The sequence below is a fragment of the Entelurus aequoreus genome, linkage group LG02, assembly GCF_033978785.1.
Source record: "Entelurus aequoreus isolate RoL-2023_Sb linkage group LG02, RoL_Eaeq_v1.1, whole genome shotgun sequence".
NCBI classification, from domain to species: domain Eukaryota; kingdom Metazoa; phylum Chordata; class Actinopteri; order Syngnathiformes; family Syngnathidae; genus Entelurus; species Entelurus aequoreus.
In genome coordinates, this window is record NC_084732.1 from 68,634,738 (window position 1) to 68,652,753 (window position 18,016).

At 40.7% G+C, this 18,016-nt stretch overlaps 1 protein-coding gene across 2 annotated transcripts in view; it reads left to right on the top strand.

The window, feature by feature from the left end:
* The window catches only part of LOC133638542 (kinesin-like protein KIF18A), a 53,903-nt gene extending 46,752 nt beyond the window's left edge, over positions 1–7,151 (top strand). For both annotated transcript variants that reach the window (XM_062031262.1, XM_062031254.1), the window contains 3 exons: positions 1,052–1,138; positions 3,896–3,984; positions 6,899–7,151. In XM_062031262.1, coding sequence (XP_061887246.1) covers positions 1,052–1,138; positions 3,896–3,984; positions 6,899–7,035 — 313 coding nt within the window. In that variant the 3' untranslated portion in view covers positions 7,036–7,151. The remainder of the gene's footprint in view (positions 1–1,051; positions 1,139–3,895; positions 3,985–6,898) is intronic.
* The last annotated feature ends 10,865 nt before the right edge of the window (positions 7,152–18,016 follow it).

Genomic DNA, 18,016 nt, shown 5'->3' on the forward strand with positions numbered 1-18,016 from the left:
CGGAATAAGACAGAAATTTGACTTTTTTTTCTGGGGAGCTGAAGACCCTTTACAAACAGCTGTTTTGTAAACAGTACAGTCCGATGCCAGATTCTCAAAAATTCATCCAATGATATATAATATTCTTTACTGTTTGCTGATAACAATTAGCACATAACCGGTTAAGGGGCTGAGTCTTTATTTAGCTTTGAGTCGTGGCACAGGTCTGAAACCGACCCTTCGCTCCTGGCCTTTTGCAACAGATTTGATGTAGTTAGGAAAGAAGGCTAAGGAATCTGAGCTTATCGGCCAAAAGGAAAAGAACGCAGATTCACCATGTACACAACTTAAGATGTATTTATTAAAGGAAATACCAATCTCATTGGTTAAGTGGAGCTTTAAGGTCGAGGGGGTTATGTTAGACAGATTCAGAATCCAGAAAGTATAGTAGAATAGTAGAAATAGACAGGCTAAAATTAGATAATCATTGCATTATGATGCATTTTTTTGGATCAAAGTATAAATTCAGCCAAATCTCAGCATGTCCTTGTGCCAATTGGTAACACTGAGGTTAACATTGATACATCTGTTTACCCAGAATGCATTAAGATAATGGTCAGAGGATTTTTCTGTGTCTATTTTTTGAAGGATTACACAATGTCGGCTAGTGAGAAAACACATTTAAATATTTGGTGCAGATCTATTTTTAACATGGCAAAAAAAAGTGTTTTGTAACACAGAATTTTGTAGAGATTACGTTCAAAGTAACCCGTCACTCAGGAGGATTACGCATACAACGTCTTATCCCAAGTGGCACTTCCGACAGAGGCCTGAAGAAAAATCTGCCATGGAACCGCCAGCCGGTCAAAATAACTCTCTTGACTGCTCCTTAAGCATGAGACACACCTCTGACTGTGTTAAGGGAGGTGAAGCAGAACATTCAATCAACAGAGAGGGAGCAGCTCCACATTAGATATTCTGTTGTGTAATAGAACAGTGGGCTATGGCGGCCTCCTGCTTCACCGATGAATACACTGAGTTTCATGTGAACCTAACAGGAATCTGTTTGCAGATATCACAACCCTGCTTCTTTACAAGTAAGACGGGCCAATCCAACCTACATGCACATGACGTCTGCTGCGCAAGGGAAACGTAAACGGTAATTGTTATTCATCACTTTATTTGGCATTTGCTTGCATGTCATATCAAAGTCAGTCTAGATCAATATCGCCCCAAGACCGCCAGCCTGGAAGCACCCCCAGGCTAATAGTAAAGTATATAGAGGATGTCCTGAACTAAACTTTCAATGTTTACCAAAATGCATTTTTTACAGCATTATACTGCCAGTCATATCTCTTTGAAAGGATACCTCTCAAAATCTTTGTTTTATATCGGGACAATGTGGCTCAGATGGTAGCGCATCCGTCCAAAAACTTGAGAATTCTTGGAACGATGACAGCTTCCGTCATCACTTCCGTTGTGTCCTCGGACAAGACACTTCACCCACCTTGTTCCTCAGTGCCACTCACATTGCTGTAATCATGGAGTAGCATCCATAATGAATAAAGTTGGTATGGTATGGTAAGAACATGTAATTAGGGATGTTCCGATCAGGGTTTTATGCTGCTGCTTTCAATACTGATTACCTATAAGTGAGATGGGCCGATACCAATCACATGTACTAACTGTACATTTTTCTATTTTTTATGGTGATCGCTATTTACGGTTTGATATTATCAACACCATTTTTTAAACTAGTTCCTTATTCTCTTCTATGTGTGTATATATGTTCAGCCTTGTCCTCCAGTGATAACGATACGTACAGTAGGACACAAAGAAATGCAGTTTATTGCTGTAATATAGGTGATTAATATTAGCTTAGAGGAGCGGCTCTTCACTGTGTATGGAGATACACCAATAGCTGCGAGCTGCTTTTCAGCTAGAAATAAATACAGTATGTCAGCCAGATGAGATAAGTATTTGTGATCAGCAATAAAATGTATAATTCTGCAAGGTCAATCGAATAATTTTCCGTGAAAATTGGCCGATACTGATGGCCGATTGATCACCACATCCATTTACAATATTTTGGTCATTAAGCATCACCGCGTTAATGTTACAGCAATTAACACTACTTCTATAAACAACTACTATCACTAATCATGGCAGACTTCATAAGAGCCAACGACGACTACCGTATTTTTCGGAGTATAAGTCGCTCCGGAGTATAAGTCGCACCGGCCGAAAATGCATAATAAAGAAGGAAAAAAACATGTATAAGTCGCACTGGAGTATAAGTCGCATTTTTTGGGGAGATTTATTTGATAAAACCCAACACCAAGAATAGACATTTGAAAGGCAATTTAAAATAAATAAAGAACAACAGGCTGAATAAGTGTACGTTATATGACGCATAAATAACCAACTGAGAACGTGGCTGGTATGTTAACGTAACATATTATGGTAAGAGTCATTCAAATAACTATAACATATAGAACATGCTATACGTTTACCAAACAATCTGTCACTCCTAATCGCTAAATCCCATGAAATCTTATACGTCTAGTCTCTTACGTGAATGAGCTAAATCATATTATTTGATATTTTACGGTAATGTGTTAATAATTTCACACATAAGTCGCTCCTGAGTATAAGTCGCACCCCCTGCCAAACTATGAAAAAAAACTGCGACTTATAGTCCGAAAAATACGGTAATTTGAGACACATGAAGATCAAGAGTGAATGTATGGAGGATAAGTTAAAAGTTTTAAATGCTGGGTGCTAAGCAGATCCAGCTATAATGAAACACTAAGCTATTAAGTAGCAGTAATGCTCGGGTGCCAAACCTTTCATCAAAAAATAGGAACAAAACAGTGAATGTCAATGTCTGCTCTTACTGGGATGCCAACTGATGGGATGAATATATTTTTCAGCAAAAGACTTGTGAATTGTGCGTGGAAATTCAGCATAGTCCTAACTCCTCAGATTATAAATGCTTGAAGAACACAAGTATCTTCCTGCGTCTTTCTAACAATGTCGTCGAGTTTAGAACCTGTATGCACTGATTTAGTTGGTCCGGAGTTTTAGCTGGCAGCTTGTGGATTTTCTAAGTTTCAAGCTCCTAACTTAAGGGTGATTCCGCATCAGCAACAGCATCACCTCTGTGAACAAGGTGCTGTGTCACTATGCCAGAAAAGTAGTTCCTCGGCGTTAGCTTTTACAATAAGAATGTTGCTATAGCTTGGTTAAAGGTCACAGCACGTAAATATGACATTTTGGCAGTTTTGGATGTTTTTTTTAAGTGCTGTAGAGGAGTAATGATAGAATACCCATTACCGGCATTGCCTTGTTCGAGCAGGGTTTTTTTTACTATCTAGAACACACAGAAAAGGAAAAGACGTGTTATTTTCTCACATAGGGATTGTGGGTGAAATTCTAAAAAGGTGCAGTTTTTCTTTTAGAGGGGGATTTTAAGCCTTAAGTTTAGAAAAAACATTTTATTTTACACACATAAGGTTTAATAGAAGGCAGACGTGACACTATCTGTTCGTCCCTCCAAGATCGCATAAAAACCATGTTTTTTTTTAAAATATTTTTTATTTTGTAAAGATTTTGCTAGAAAGAACAAATCCATAATGCTTAATAACTAAATATACTGTATTTAGTTATCAGCCATGTGTTATGAGCATTGACCGTTCAATTTGTTTTTCCTTAAGTTAGGCCTTTTGTTTTTTTGTAATGATAATTTTAGAAAGTGCCATAGGCCAATAAACACTGACCTTTCCTTTTTGTGTTGAAATAGTACACTAAAGCCAGCCATGTAAGTCTGTATTTGTTTTTATGAAGAAGTCAAACATTGATAGTAAAATGTACTTTTTATAAATATTTTCTCTCTTTTTTTCCCCCGCACTGTTAGGGAGAGAGATGAGAATCTGTCAGGACCAAAGCGTGTTAAGAAGGTTCCCTGCCTGGCCTCCAGACCAGTCAGGGTACATCATCTCTCTGGTAAGTATCATAAAATAAAATAAAACTTTCAATAATATACAGGCTGTCCAAAGATTTCCTAAAAAGTCTTCAATTGGATTTTCCAAAAGGAAGTTCTGAATTATGCTTAGTTGCAAATGACGGTTGATGCTAAAATTTGTTTTCAAAATGTAAAATGCCACAAAGGTTCGGTCTCAGACTGGGCTCCTGGGGAGGGGGTCCAGACTGAGGCCAAGAAAAAAAAAACTGAATAGCCATAAGCACACATAAATGTTACATAGAATCCACAAAACTTGCAACAGAGGGGAGGGAGTGGGGGCTACGGAGGCAGGCTGCTGCTATCCAAAACGCTGCTCAGTCGTCCATCACCCCTAAGGGAGTGGGATTAGGTATGTGTGCGTGGCGTGTATTTTTTGTGGATGCATATGTGTATAAGCCTGCAGCGTATGAATCGTAATCGTAATCAAATCAGGAGGTGCCCAAAGATTTCCACCACATGTTGACCAGTAGTCTTCCCCTTCTCTGGTCGAAGTTCCAAAGAACAGTTAAGTGCCGACTAACCAATCAGGTGTAAGGATCTGCCCACTGACTTTGACTCATGAAGTAATTAAACAAATTATTTAATAATTAGGGCAGCACAGTGCCTAACAACAAGAAGGTCCTGGGTTCGATTCCCTGGCTCGGGATCTTTCCGTGTGGAGTTTGCATGTTCTCTCCAGATATACTGGCTTCCTCCCACCTAGTTCACTTAGAGGGGCTGTTTGTTAACAATATTTTTTCAAACCAGCAAATACTAATTATATTGAATAAATTAGATCATAAATGCTCGTCGGCACGAGAACTTTGTCTGACGTTCAGGGTTGCCACTCACAACTGTCTCACACATTAGCTAGCCAAATCGCTATCAGTAGCTAACCATACCCAAAGCTAATGCACATGTTACGTACGAATGTAGTATACGTCACTACATGTTAAAAGCCTTAAGAAGGTGCCATATAATGCTTAAAACACATTAGAAAGTTAGCGCTTTCTGATTTCTGGGACGAGAGTTCAGAGGAGGCTAACTCTTGCACGTTGTTGAATGAAGACACTTTAAAAACGCAGTGTATTGTTAACACAACAATGTCGTGCTCCAGGAAAAGCTCTGTTATTGTTTGCATAATTCCTCCTTATTTTCTTTTAGTTGTGCTTTTCCTCTCTGTAGAAAGATGGCAGCGACAAGCACCTGCCCGCTGCCTTACATGGTGAGCCAGGGTAGTAGTATGGGCCTCATTATGTATCTGCAGTTTATTGGCCAATGAGCAAGATTAATGATGTCACACTTACACTGAAGACATTGGCTGTAGAAAACCATTGTGTATAATAAATATGTCTGAAAACATTACATTGGAAAGATACTGACAAACAGACGCAATAACCTGCCATCAAACCCAGTTCATGAAGGATTGCGCAGTCAGAAAGTAGACTCAACTCGTCCCAGCCTCATTTCAGGTTTCTATTCTGTGTTTAATCAGGGAATATGCATATTCAGCTATTTTTACTTTAGACAATACTAAAAAGGCATTCATGACACAGTTCATTGGACAAATATTCATATTAATTTCATGTTATTGTCTGTTTTATATCTGATATCATTACACTATTTCTGTGATGTTTGCACAAAAATTAAATTATACAAATGTTATCTGATAATTTTTCTGTATATATTTCCCTGTAGAGCCAAATGTTTTGGAGAAAGAAAGCTTCAGTATTTTTTAACTTGATGACATTATTTTGACTAGTTTTTGAATGCAAGGTCTTGAAGCTGGGGTACTTGAATCTTTCTTTAAGTGTCTAGTCAATAGAAAAGCGCTATATAAATCTATTCCATTATTATTATTATTGTGTCACCAGGCACAATTCAAACTGTAAATACCGTCCACCACTCTGCGCACCTCGCTGATAGTCCCTCCCAGTCTCCTCCTCTCTGGAAGTGCACAAAATTGCGCACGAGAACTGTATGTGCACGCGCGTAGGTTGTTGACAGTCTGAAGTTGCTTCAAAGGATCACCTACTTCGTATTTTGTTGCAGAAAATAAATGTTGTCACAGGTATGTTGTTTTTTTACTCTAATATCGCCGTAGCCATATATTATACAAAGATTTAGCAAAAGTTTAAATGCAGAAACCACAAACTATGTCTCTGCTTACAATCCACAGAACAGCAATCGTGTGACTTTCGGTAACACACGTCGCCACGCAAAGGGATACACACAAAATATAGGAAAATGGAACATTAGATTACCTGTCTAGAAGGAAAACAGCCACTTGTGCGTCCAAAGACCTGCAATGCCCTTCGTCTTGAATACCCTAGACCAACATTTATTCATATTTTGGTTCTTTTTTGTTTGTTTTTCTTCCTCTGACTTTTTCTTTTTGGTTTTTGTTAACATAATTATAACTATAAAAGCAAGCGCAGGTATTCGCGATCTTTCCAGGTGGGTGATTGGCAGCCATGCTTTACTGAAAACAAGTTCGCAATGAGGAGGCTATTTCGTAGGCTCTGCTCACTTTTGCTTTCTCTAAATCCTGTGATTGGATCTGGAGGTGTTGTCCAAATTAGTTTGTCTTCCGGGGTTTTATGTACTACTTAATACTTCATTACAAGGCACAGACAGCATTCAGATGTTGAATTTTTCCAGAAATGATTACTGTTACGATATACTGTATGATGCTAATATTATTTTTTTTAGTTAAAGAAAATAACTTAGGTACCCCAGCTTTAAGTTTGTCTCCATTAAAATTACATACGCTGAATATTTAATGTAGGTTGTAAAGATAAGAAGATACGATTCATCTTTTGGAGACTTTGAGATCCTGCAAATGATTTGTCAATGAACTTAATGTGTATACTTTCAGCGTTCACTCTCGATTGACTCCATTTGTCGCTCCATCAGGTCCAGAAGAGAAAAAACCTCGAAGAGTTGTGAGGAGCATTTCTGAAGGAAACCTGAGCCTCATTCAACCTTCCAAACCCAAGTCACTTTTTTATAAAACATCCCAACAGTTAAAGCGAGTGACGAAGCGGATGTAAAACCTTTTTGCCTGTACTTCTTGATCAGTAAGACATTTTAATGTATTGTTTTGAAGGCTCTGTGAATCGTCTGCTTGCAGACTTTTACTTGGTTTTAAATAAATGTTGTGCACTGATATGACAATGATGATTTTTGAGGGCAAGGGGACTGGATCCTTTCTTGAAATCATTGTTCACTGCAAGGTAGAAAACAATGGTGTATTTTCTTTAACTTGCATGGCTCAGACAGCACTTACATGTGGACTACATGGCAAGAGCAGATACCCGTGGATGTGAACTGCATGTAAGCTAATTAATAATTAAGCTTTTCCTGGAGAACAGCCTGCCAGACACTCCTGTAGTACTGCAATGACACAATATTTTGCTTAGCGCTTTTAAAGCCACTTGACAGAAACATAGTCAGCCTTCTTGGGATCTTCTTTCCAAAATGTTTACCACTAAAAAACGCTCCGTTCAGCTTGTTCACCCATCCTAAGAATGCTCCAACATGTGTTAGTTTAAAATCTTCTACTAACAAGCAGTCCTCACTCATCCTTGTAGATATTTGTTCATTATCATTCTAAAATGTGGTCAATTAAAATGAAATGACTGATAACATATTTGTTTGTCGGTTTTTGGATTGATGGATAGACATTATTTGTCCCACAATGGGGAAATTATGGGGTACAAAAATAAGGTAAACACATAAAAACCACAACAAAGAACACGATATACATTAAAAAAGCACAGAGCTGATGCAGTGGTGCCATTTTCCTTTTTTATCCACAATTTCTTCGCTCTGCAGCACTAATTTTTACTTTCTCTTCTCACTCCATGCGAAGAATCAACAGTGAGACAGCAAGATAGCGCAACCAAATTTGATAGTGGGTACTCTTTACGTGATTATCTGTTTAGCGTGTCCCTCCCTTTGCTCAATGGCCACTTCCTGTTTTGCCGGGTTACCAGATCGTGAACGCCTTTGCTCATGCAACCAACCATCCTTAATTCTTTCCGGTTTCTTTCGGCAAAAAAATGTATGTATATATATATATATATAAAAGTAGGGCTATCCAACTATTTAACTATTTTGTTCGCATTTTGTTCATAGTTAACTCAAAATTATTTGCGATTATCTGCAGATAGCTATAATTTTTCGTCATTAATAAGTGTACCCTAGACCAGGGGTCGGGAACCTTTTTGGTTGAGAGAGCCATGAAAGCCAAATATTTTAAAATGTATTTCCGTGAGAGCCATATAATATTTTTTTTAACACTGAATACAACTATATGCGTGCATTTTTAAGTAAGACCAACATTTTTAGAATATAATAAGTCCCTCATTCTTTTTAATCAATCAATCAAACAATCAATGTTTATTTATATAGCCCTAAATCACAAGTGTCTCAAAGGGCTGTTATTCTGAAGCTAACCAATAATAAATAAAATACTTCTTACCATTAATGCGACTTCTTGAACAGGTGCGGTAGAAAACGGATGGAAGGATTAAAATGCATGAGAATGTTTTATATTTTGAACGTTATTTTTAACACTGTGATTACCAGCGGAATTATTCAGTACTTATCCTGTAGTAAAGTAATGTCAGCTAAGATTTATCTGAGAGCCAGATGCAGTCATCAAAAGAGCCACATCTGGCTCCAGAGCCATAGGTTCCCTACCCCTGCCCTAGACAGATAATTTTCCAGGGGGCGCTATCCCAGCTAAAATCTGAAATTTCTACCTGAATAAATGCTTCCAATATTCTGTACATTACAGGATGTACAAATTAATGGTCTTCATATTGCTACATGACAATGTTTTAACCAACTCTACTAATTAATAACATTTTATATTGAGCCTGCTAATCATTCTGTAATTGAGGACTTGACCAGAAGATGTTATCAAAAAATGTTACACAATATTTCAGCCTGCACTGAACTCTGTTTAGATTCTGTCGCGCCATGTCTGGGACGAAAAGCGAGCCTGATGTCACACTTACTTCGCGTTGCTGGGAGCCTTTCTCTCATTAAAAGCCGCCAATGTCATCTTAAATTGTGAAGATCGCTTTCCGCAGGTATATCTAGAACAGTGGCGTGCGGTGAGGTTCATATCAGGTGAGGCACTGACTTCATCACAGTCAGATTTACAAACATATGAACCCTAAAGAGTATCTTATTCACCATTTGATTGGCAGCAGTTAACGCAGACCTGGGCATTTTGCGGCCCGCGGGCCGCATCCGGCCCTTTGTGCGTCCCTGTCCGGCCCGCGTGACGCCAATTATAAATGACAAAATAAATTTAAAAAAGTATCTATGTCGAGTGTGCAATACAACGGTGCTGCTTTTGTTTTGAACAGTGTTATTTGTATTACTTCCGTGTGGACGTATGCGTGTGCGTGATTGTGAGTGAATGTGAACAGCTGCAATCACAAATTACAAAATAAAGTTGAAAAAACATCTATGTCATGCGCGCAATACAACTGTGCTGCTTTTATTTTGAAAAGTATTATTTATGGGCGTGTGTCCGTGTGTCCCCTGCGAGTGAAGGTGCACATGCAGCGACAAGTGATGCACGGTTCACACCCGAGACGCTAAAAAGAGAAAAGTTGATGACGAATGGCGTGTTTTCAACAAGACATGGACTGCCAAGCAACGTTCCCTCTAAGGTGCGTGCCTGCGCAATTGCGCACTGCTCAAGCGTCTGCTGCGCACAGCAAATATATGCCGCGCACCAAATCAAATCCCATCTGAATTATAAACAAAATAAACATATTTATTCTATGTAATTTTGCAATGCAACTTTGAGTGACAGTGACAACAAGCGGCCCTAACGGTGTTCGTCAACACCGTTCAATTGAACACCGTTCAATTATTGTAACGTCTATCGAGATGCTTCGAGGACAGGAATTATATCGATCACTTTATTGAGCAAAACTGTTTATATTCGGACATAACCCCACCAAAAACATGAGTAAAACACTTCTATCTCGAAAAAGTAGTCATTTTCTGCCTTACAAACCAGGCCAAAACCAACTTGTCATCTGTCACCAACACGCATACCACTAAACCACTGGTGCGTTTATGGCCACACAAAAAGTCGGACAACTCAAACACCACACAAAGTTACACTATGACTCCTCAGTCATACGTGTGCTTATTTTACTGTCATTTATTATTAATGTTAATTTATTTATATTAGTCATGGAATGCTGTTACACACACTATGTTGAAGTATTACTATTATTATTATTATTATTATTATTTATCTTACGGTATACATCAAAAATAATATTGAGCAAAATTTAATTGAAATATTGTCGATGTGGCCCTCCAGCAGTGCTCGGGTTGCTCATGCGGCCCCCGGTAAAAATTAATTGCCCACCCCTGAGTTAACGGGTTATGTTTAAAAGCTCATACCAGCATTCTTCCCTGCTTGGCACTCAGCATCAAGGGTTGGAATTGGGGGTTAAATCACCAAAAATTATTCCCAGGCACGGCGCCGCTGCTGCCCACTGCTCCCCTCACCTCCCAGGGGGTGAACAAGGGGATGGGTCAAATGCAGAGGACAAATTTCACCACACCTAGTGTGTGTGTGTGTGTGACAATCATTGGTACTTTAACCTAACTATAACTTTACACTTACAAACTGTAGCACACAAAAAAGCTCATTTAATTAAAAAAAACGTTATTATGGTCTTACCTTTACTTATAAGTGCGGGAGCAGTGGTGTTCGTGTTGGAAGAGTTGTGAATGAATGAAATATGAAATCCGCGCTGCAGTCTGCAGGTGTACCTAATGTTGTGTCCCTGTTCACGGCTCCTCTGGCGCGCCGCGCGAGCATTGTTGTTTTTGCACTTTTTGTCTTCTTGTTAAGTGACTTTTTTTTGGGTGGATTCGGTCTTGCACGTGGAGGGTTTGGGTGTAGGCTTTGGTTGGTGTGGCGCTCCCGTCGGGCGGTGCATTCTGCAGCGGAGGTGCTTGGCACCAGGAGGCGGGGTTATGAGACGAGCCTCCAGTTTTATGATCGCTCAGCACAAGAAATACGTTACACACATACAGTTGTTGACAAAATACACTGGACATTATATACCTCAGCTAACTAAACTATGGAAATGTATAATATAATTTATATAGCAATACGGTCTCACTGCACAGCAGGCCAGCAGTTAGCCGAGTCATTGCGCACAATCCATGTTGAGGCACAAATCAGTGACGTGCCTCAACTGGCTGCTGATCACCGCACCGTCTCTTCTCAGTATTTAAACGGCAAATGTGAAAATAAAAATAATTTAAAACTGGTGAAGTTAAATGGAAAATAACTTTAGTATAATCACTGGATACTTATAACAATTTAATAATTTTTTTTTCTTTTTACTTTTTTTTTTCTTTCTATGATGGTAGGTGAGGCCGTGCCTCCCCTGCCTCTAGTGACTGCACGCCACTGATCTAGAATATATTAAAGTACGTCCACAGCGCAGACACGCTGCCTCCGCTCCAGACAACCCAATGCGTATAGCTTATGTCATCACAACATCGGTTTCGGGAGCACTGTTCGTCCGGTTCCTCTCTTTAAGAAGAGGAACCGGAGGGTGTGTTCCAACTATCGTGGGATCACACTCCTCAGCCTTCCCGATAAGGTCTATACAGGTGTACTGGAGAGGAGGCTATGCCGGATAGTCAAACCTCTGATTCAGGAAGAGCAGTGTGGTTTTTGTCCTGGTCGTGGAACTGTGGACCAGCTCTATACTCTCGGCAGGGTCCTTGAGGGTGCATGGTAGTTTGCCAAACCAGTCTACATGGCCCTTGGGAAGTCCTGTAGGGAGTGCCCAGAGAGTATGGGGTATCTGACCTTCTGATTGTGGTGGTCCGCTCCCTGTATGATCAGAGCTTGGTCCGCATTGCCAGCAGTAAGTAGGACACGTTTTTAGTGAGGGTTGGACTCCGCCAGGGCTGTTGGATTTTTTACAGATTCTGTTCAAAACTTTTTTGGACAACATTTCTAGGCGCAGTCAGGGCATTAAGGGGATCCGGATTGGTGGCTGCAGGATTAGGTCTATGCTTTTTGCAGATGATGTGGTCCTGATTGCTTCTTCTGGACAGAATCTTCAGCTCTCACTGGATCGGTTGGCAACATAGTGTGAAGCGACTGGGATGAGAATCAGCACCTCCAAGTCAGAGTCCATGGTTCTCGCCCGGAAAAGTGTGGAGTTCCATCTCAGGGTTGGGGAAGAGATCTTGCCCCAAGTGGAGGAGTTCAAGTACCTCGGAGTCTCGTTCACGGGTGAGGGAAGAGTGGATTGTGAGATCGACAGGCGGATCGGTGCGCCGTCTTCAGTGATGCGGACGCTGTATCCATCTGTTGTGGTGAAGAAGGAGCTGAACCGGAGGGCAAAGCTCTCAATTTACCGTTCGATCTATGTTCCCATCGTCTCATATGGTCATGAGCTTTGGGTTATGACCGAAAGGAAAAGATCACGAGTACAAGCGGCCAAAATTAGTTTCCTCTCTGGGGTGACGGGGCTCTCCCTTAGAGATAGGGTGAGAAGCTCTGTCATCCGGGAGGAGCTCAAAGTAAAGCCGCTGCTCCTCCACATCGAGAGGAGCCAGGTGAGATAGTTCGGGCATCTGGTCAGGATGTCACCCGGACGCCCTCCCTAGGGGGGTTTGTAGGGCACGTCCGTCCGGTAGGAGGCCACGGGGAAGACTCGGGATATCCTGGGAAGACTATGTCTCCCGGCTGGCCTGGGAAAGCCTCGGGTTCCCCAAGGAGGAGCTAGACAAAGTGACTGGGGAGAGGGAAGTCTGGGCTTCTCTGCTTAGGCTGCTGCCCCCGTGACACGACCTCAGATGAGCGGAAGAAAATGGATGTATGACACTTACTCTAACCTATATCTATATCTGCATCCTAACAAAAAGCAGATTTAAAATTGTCCATATTGTGAATTGATGTAAATAAAGTCGTAAAAGATTGATTTCTTTGCCGTTCAAAGTACCAGTAGAGTGGAAAAACAAGTTGACTTTATATGCTTTATTGTATTTCATTGTAGCCATTATACCATATCCAATTATATATACAATCTGCGAAGTATATGTAAATACCGTCCAAACATCAAAATGCCACAAATTCTGTCAGCCATTTTGAATATTCCGCTCCGAACATCTTCAGTAATTTTCTTAGATTGACGTCACTTCTGCACTCTTACCATAGTATCAGGTCAGTCATACTGGAAATAGGCAAAAATTAGACAGAGATGTACTGTCCATCATTCACAATCCTTATATAAGACATGAACACATAAGTTTATCTTTTTGTTATGCATTCTATTTGTAAATAAATAAATACATAAAAAGTCAGCTAACAATGTAGTCAATGGGGGCTCTCTATTTTGCGCACAAAACCCTCTAAATAACCATCCAAAACCCGCCAACAATACTATTTATACATATCTTGACCTGAATATTAACCAAATGTTAGCGGTGTTGTTATTATAAGCGCTAACGCAGATAAACAATTGTTTTTAGCGGCGGCTTGATAGGACAAAGCTAAGTAACCCTCTGCTGCTTTACTGTGAACCGGCAGCGATGTTCTGCTGCTCCCGCTTCTTCACGTCTCAGCTGGTCAAAGTTATTCTAGAATATAAATCATGCCTCCCATCTGGATATTATGAGGATTTAGCCATGAGTCTAGAAATGGTTCATCTGTGACATTCAATTCATACCCGGAGATGGAAACAAACACACAATCGAAGACGGTGTCTGTAGGGAGACTTTTTCTTGTTAACCCATCGTGTGCATCATGATTCATTCTTCATCTAAACGGGAAGATATGGACATCCTATCAGTCGTCTTCACGGTGAGAGCAGACATTGTACAGTTAGCTATCGTTTTATTAGGTTTGTAGTTTGTATTTCTTGTTTAGCACTTAGCAATACTGCTACATGATATGAAGTGTTTAGATTTGTTTAGCAGAGTTTTTAAAACTTCTAGCTCATCCTCCTTATATTCAGGATCAACGATACAAGGTTCTGGATCATACTTTTTCCCAAAGTAATCGTTGTTGGCTCTCACAAAGTCTGCGTGATTTGCATTGTTGTTGGTGATTAAGGGAGCTCTGGTTCCTACCTCTACGTCACTCGATCACATGACTCGCTAGCTCTTCATCTCTCAAAATGGCTCGGGAAGCTCCATGAGATTGATACTATTTTGATATCTATTTACTCGCAAACTTTGTAAGTCTTTCGGTGTCATACATCAGATATACAGTATATGATAATCGCTTCAATATAGAGACAACTTGTTTTTCCACTCTCCTGGTACTTTAGGCTGCTAAGCACTTGGTTCAGGTTTTTGTACAGATCTGTACAATTTCACGAACATAACTGACGTCAAACAAGTTGACAGGAAGTGACGTCTTCGCCCATGCGTGGACCGACGTGACAGTGCCGTTTGAGCAATGAAGAGCTGATATACTGTATTGTTACACAATGCTGTTTCTGCTTTGTCTCTACAAAAAATAAGCATAATGAGACAGGTGATGTGCGTGTTTAAGCGCCGCTCAGAGTCAAATTTGATTGAAAATGCCAAAATTGTGAGGGTCAGTAGCAGCACGTGACACATCTGAATGAATTGGCGTGATCGTGAAATCACAAATTCCTGGAGTGACTGATTAAAAGTCAGCCTTTGGCTAGCGCATTCTCAAGTATTTTCTGTCATGTCCCCCATAGGGAATGGACATTTTTTACGTACCTCATCCTCCCCCTGAATTGAAATACTTAAGACTAGGGGTTCTTAACCTTTTTGATCTCGGGGCCCAACTTTTCCATTACATAGGGGCCCAGGGCCCACTTAAACTACTCAATTAGTAATCTTACTTTTGATTTTCACTGTATTCAATCATTATATATACACTTTTTACAGTTTACAACCTTGTCAAATGATATGAAAGCATGTGTTAATCACAAAGATTATAATTTATTTAATAGATAAACCTTAGGTTCAGGTTAGGCTGATTAGAAAAATAAATGCTAACCAAACATACTGCATAAGAAAGGAGTCATAAATAACTGACAAACAATAAATGTACATACAACTATGTTGTTCTAAAATACACTAAATTAATAATAAATATATTTAACTAAATTGTCAGTAAACTTAAAGAAATACAGATTCACCACTTTAGTCATATGTTTTGTCCTTCATAGACTTCTCTATGACTTTGGCCCCTGACTTTTTGTGTTTGTTTGAGATTGTTATAACTACCACAAGTAGTGGAAAATCAGAATAGTTTTTATTGCCATTGTTTGAGAATGGGTTCACAAACTAGGAATTGTTCTTGGTGCAATCGTGCAACATAAAACACATGCACCAAGAAAAATTCCTAGTTTGTGAACCCGTTCTCAAACAATGGCAATAAAAACTATTCTGATTCTGATTCTGATTCTGATTCTGATTTTCCACCACTTGTGGTAGTTATGACAATCTCAAACAAACACAAAAAGTCAGGGGCTTTTTGTGTTTGTGTGTGTTTGAGGCGCAAAAGTGTATTACAACTGAGTACCACTGCCACCCATAAGGACCACATATTTTTGGTAATGGTAAAGTAATACTGCTTTACACTTGAGAACCTAATAATTGCACAAATTGCCAGTATTCTACAAACCCCAAAACCAGTGAAGTTGGCATGTTGTGGAAATCACGAATAAAAACAGAGAACAATGATTTGCAAATCCTTTTCAAGCTGTATTCAATTGAATAGACTGCAAAGACAAGATACTTAACGTTTGAACTGGTAAACTTTGTTATTTTTTGCAAATATTAGCTCATTTGGAATTTGATGCCTGCAACACGTCTCAAAAAAGCTGGCACAAGTGGCAAAAAAGACTGCGAAAGTTGAGGAATGCTCATCAAACACTTATTTGGAAAATCCCACAGGTGAACAGGCTAATTGGGAAAAGTTGGGTGCCATGATTGGGTATGAAAGCAGCTTCCATGAACAAATGTGTGAGCAAATTGACGAACAGTTTAAGAACAAATTTCTAAAGGAGCTATTGCAAGGAATTTAGGGATTTCACCATCTAAGGTTCGTAATATCATCAAAAGGTTCAGAGAAACTGGAGAAATCACTGCATGTGACATGTAATGCCTGTGACCTTGGATCCTTCAGGCAGTACTGCATCAAAAACCGACATCAGTGTGTAAAGGATATCACCACATGGGCTCAGGAACCACTGTCAGTAACTACAGTTTGTTGCTACATCTGTAAGTGCAAGTTAAAACTCTACTATGCAAAGCGAAAGCCATTTATTAACAACACCCAGAAACGTTGCCTGCTTCGCGGGGCCCAAGCTCATCTAAGATAGACTGATGCAAAGAGGAAAAGTGTTCTTTGGTTTGACGAGTCCACATTTCAAATTGTTTTTGGAAACTGTGGACATCGTGTCCTCTGGAACAAAGAGGAAAAAAACCATCCGGATTGTTATAGGCGCAAATTTGAAAAGCCAGCGTCTGTGATGGTATGGGGGTGTATTAGTGCCCAAGACATGGGTAACTTACACATCTGTGCAGGCACCATCCATCCATCCATCCATCTTCAACCGCTTATCCGGAATCGGGTCGCGGGGACAGCAGCTCCAGCAAAGACCCCCAGACTTCCCTCTCCAGAGCAACATTTGCGACTTCCTCCTGGGGAATCCCGAAGCGTTCCCAGGCCAGAGAGGAGATGTAATCCCCCCATCTGGTCCTTGGCCTGCCGGGGGGCCTCCTCCCAGTGGGACGTGCAACGAGGACCTCCCTAGGGAGACGCTCGTGAGGCATCCGCACGAGATGCCCGAACCACCTAAGCTGGCTCCTTTCCAAGCGAAGGAGCAGCGGCTCTACTCCGAGTCTCTCTCGGGTGACTGCACTTCTCACCCTATCTCTAAGGGAGATGCCAGCCACCCTTCTGAGGAAACTCATTTCGGCCGCTTGTATCCGCGATCTTATTCTTTCGGTCATTACCCACACTTCATGACCATAGGTGAGAGTAGGAATGTAGATAGCTCGGTAGACCGAGAGCTTTGCCTTCTGGCTCAGCTCCCGTTTCGTCACAACAGTGCGGCAGAGAGACTGCAATACTGCCCCAGGTGCTCCGATTCTCCGGCTGATTTCCCTCTCCATCTTTCCCTCACTTGTGAACAAGACCCCGAGATACTTAAACTCCTCCACCTGGGACAGAGTCCTGTCCCCTACCCGGACTGTACAAACCATCGGTTTCCTGCTGAGAACCATGGCCTCAGATTTGGAGATGCTGATCCTCATTCCAGCCGCTGAACACTCGGCTGCGAACCGATCCAGTGAGAGCTGAAGGTCACGAACCGAAGGTGCCATCAGGACCACATCATCTGCAAACAGCAGTGACGCAACCTTTAGCCCCCCGAGACGTATACCCTCTCCGCCATGGCCACGACTCCGCCTAGAAATCCTTGCAGGCACCATCAATGCTGAAAGGTACATACAGGTTTTGGAACAACATATGTTGCCATCCAAGCAACGTTATCATGGACGCCCCTGCTTATTTCAGCCAGACAATGCCAAGCCACGTGTTACAACAGCGTAGCTTCATAGTAAAAGAGTGCGGGTACTAGACTGGCCTGCCTGTAGTCCAGACCTGTCTCCCATTGAAAATGTGTGGCGCATTATGAAGCCTAAAATACCACAACGGAGACCCCGGACTGTTGAACAACTTAAGCTGTACAACAAGCAAGAATGGGAAAAAATTCCACCTGAAAAGCTTCAAAAATTGGTCTCCTCAAACGTTTACTGAGTGTTGTTGAAAGGAAAGGCCATGTAACACAGTGGTAAAAATGCCCCTATGCCAACTTTTTTGCAATGTGTTGCTGCCATTAAATTCTAAGTTAATTATTTGCAAAAAAAAATTAAGTTTCTCAGTCCAAACATTAAATATCTTGTCTTTGCAGTCTATTCAATTTAATATAGGTTTGAAAGGATTTGCAAATCATTGTATTCTGT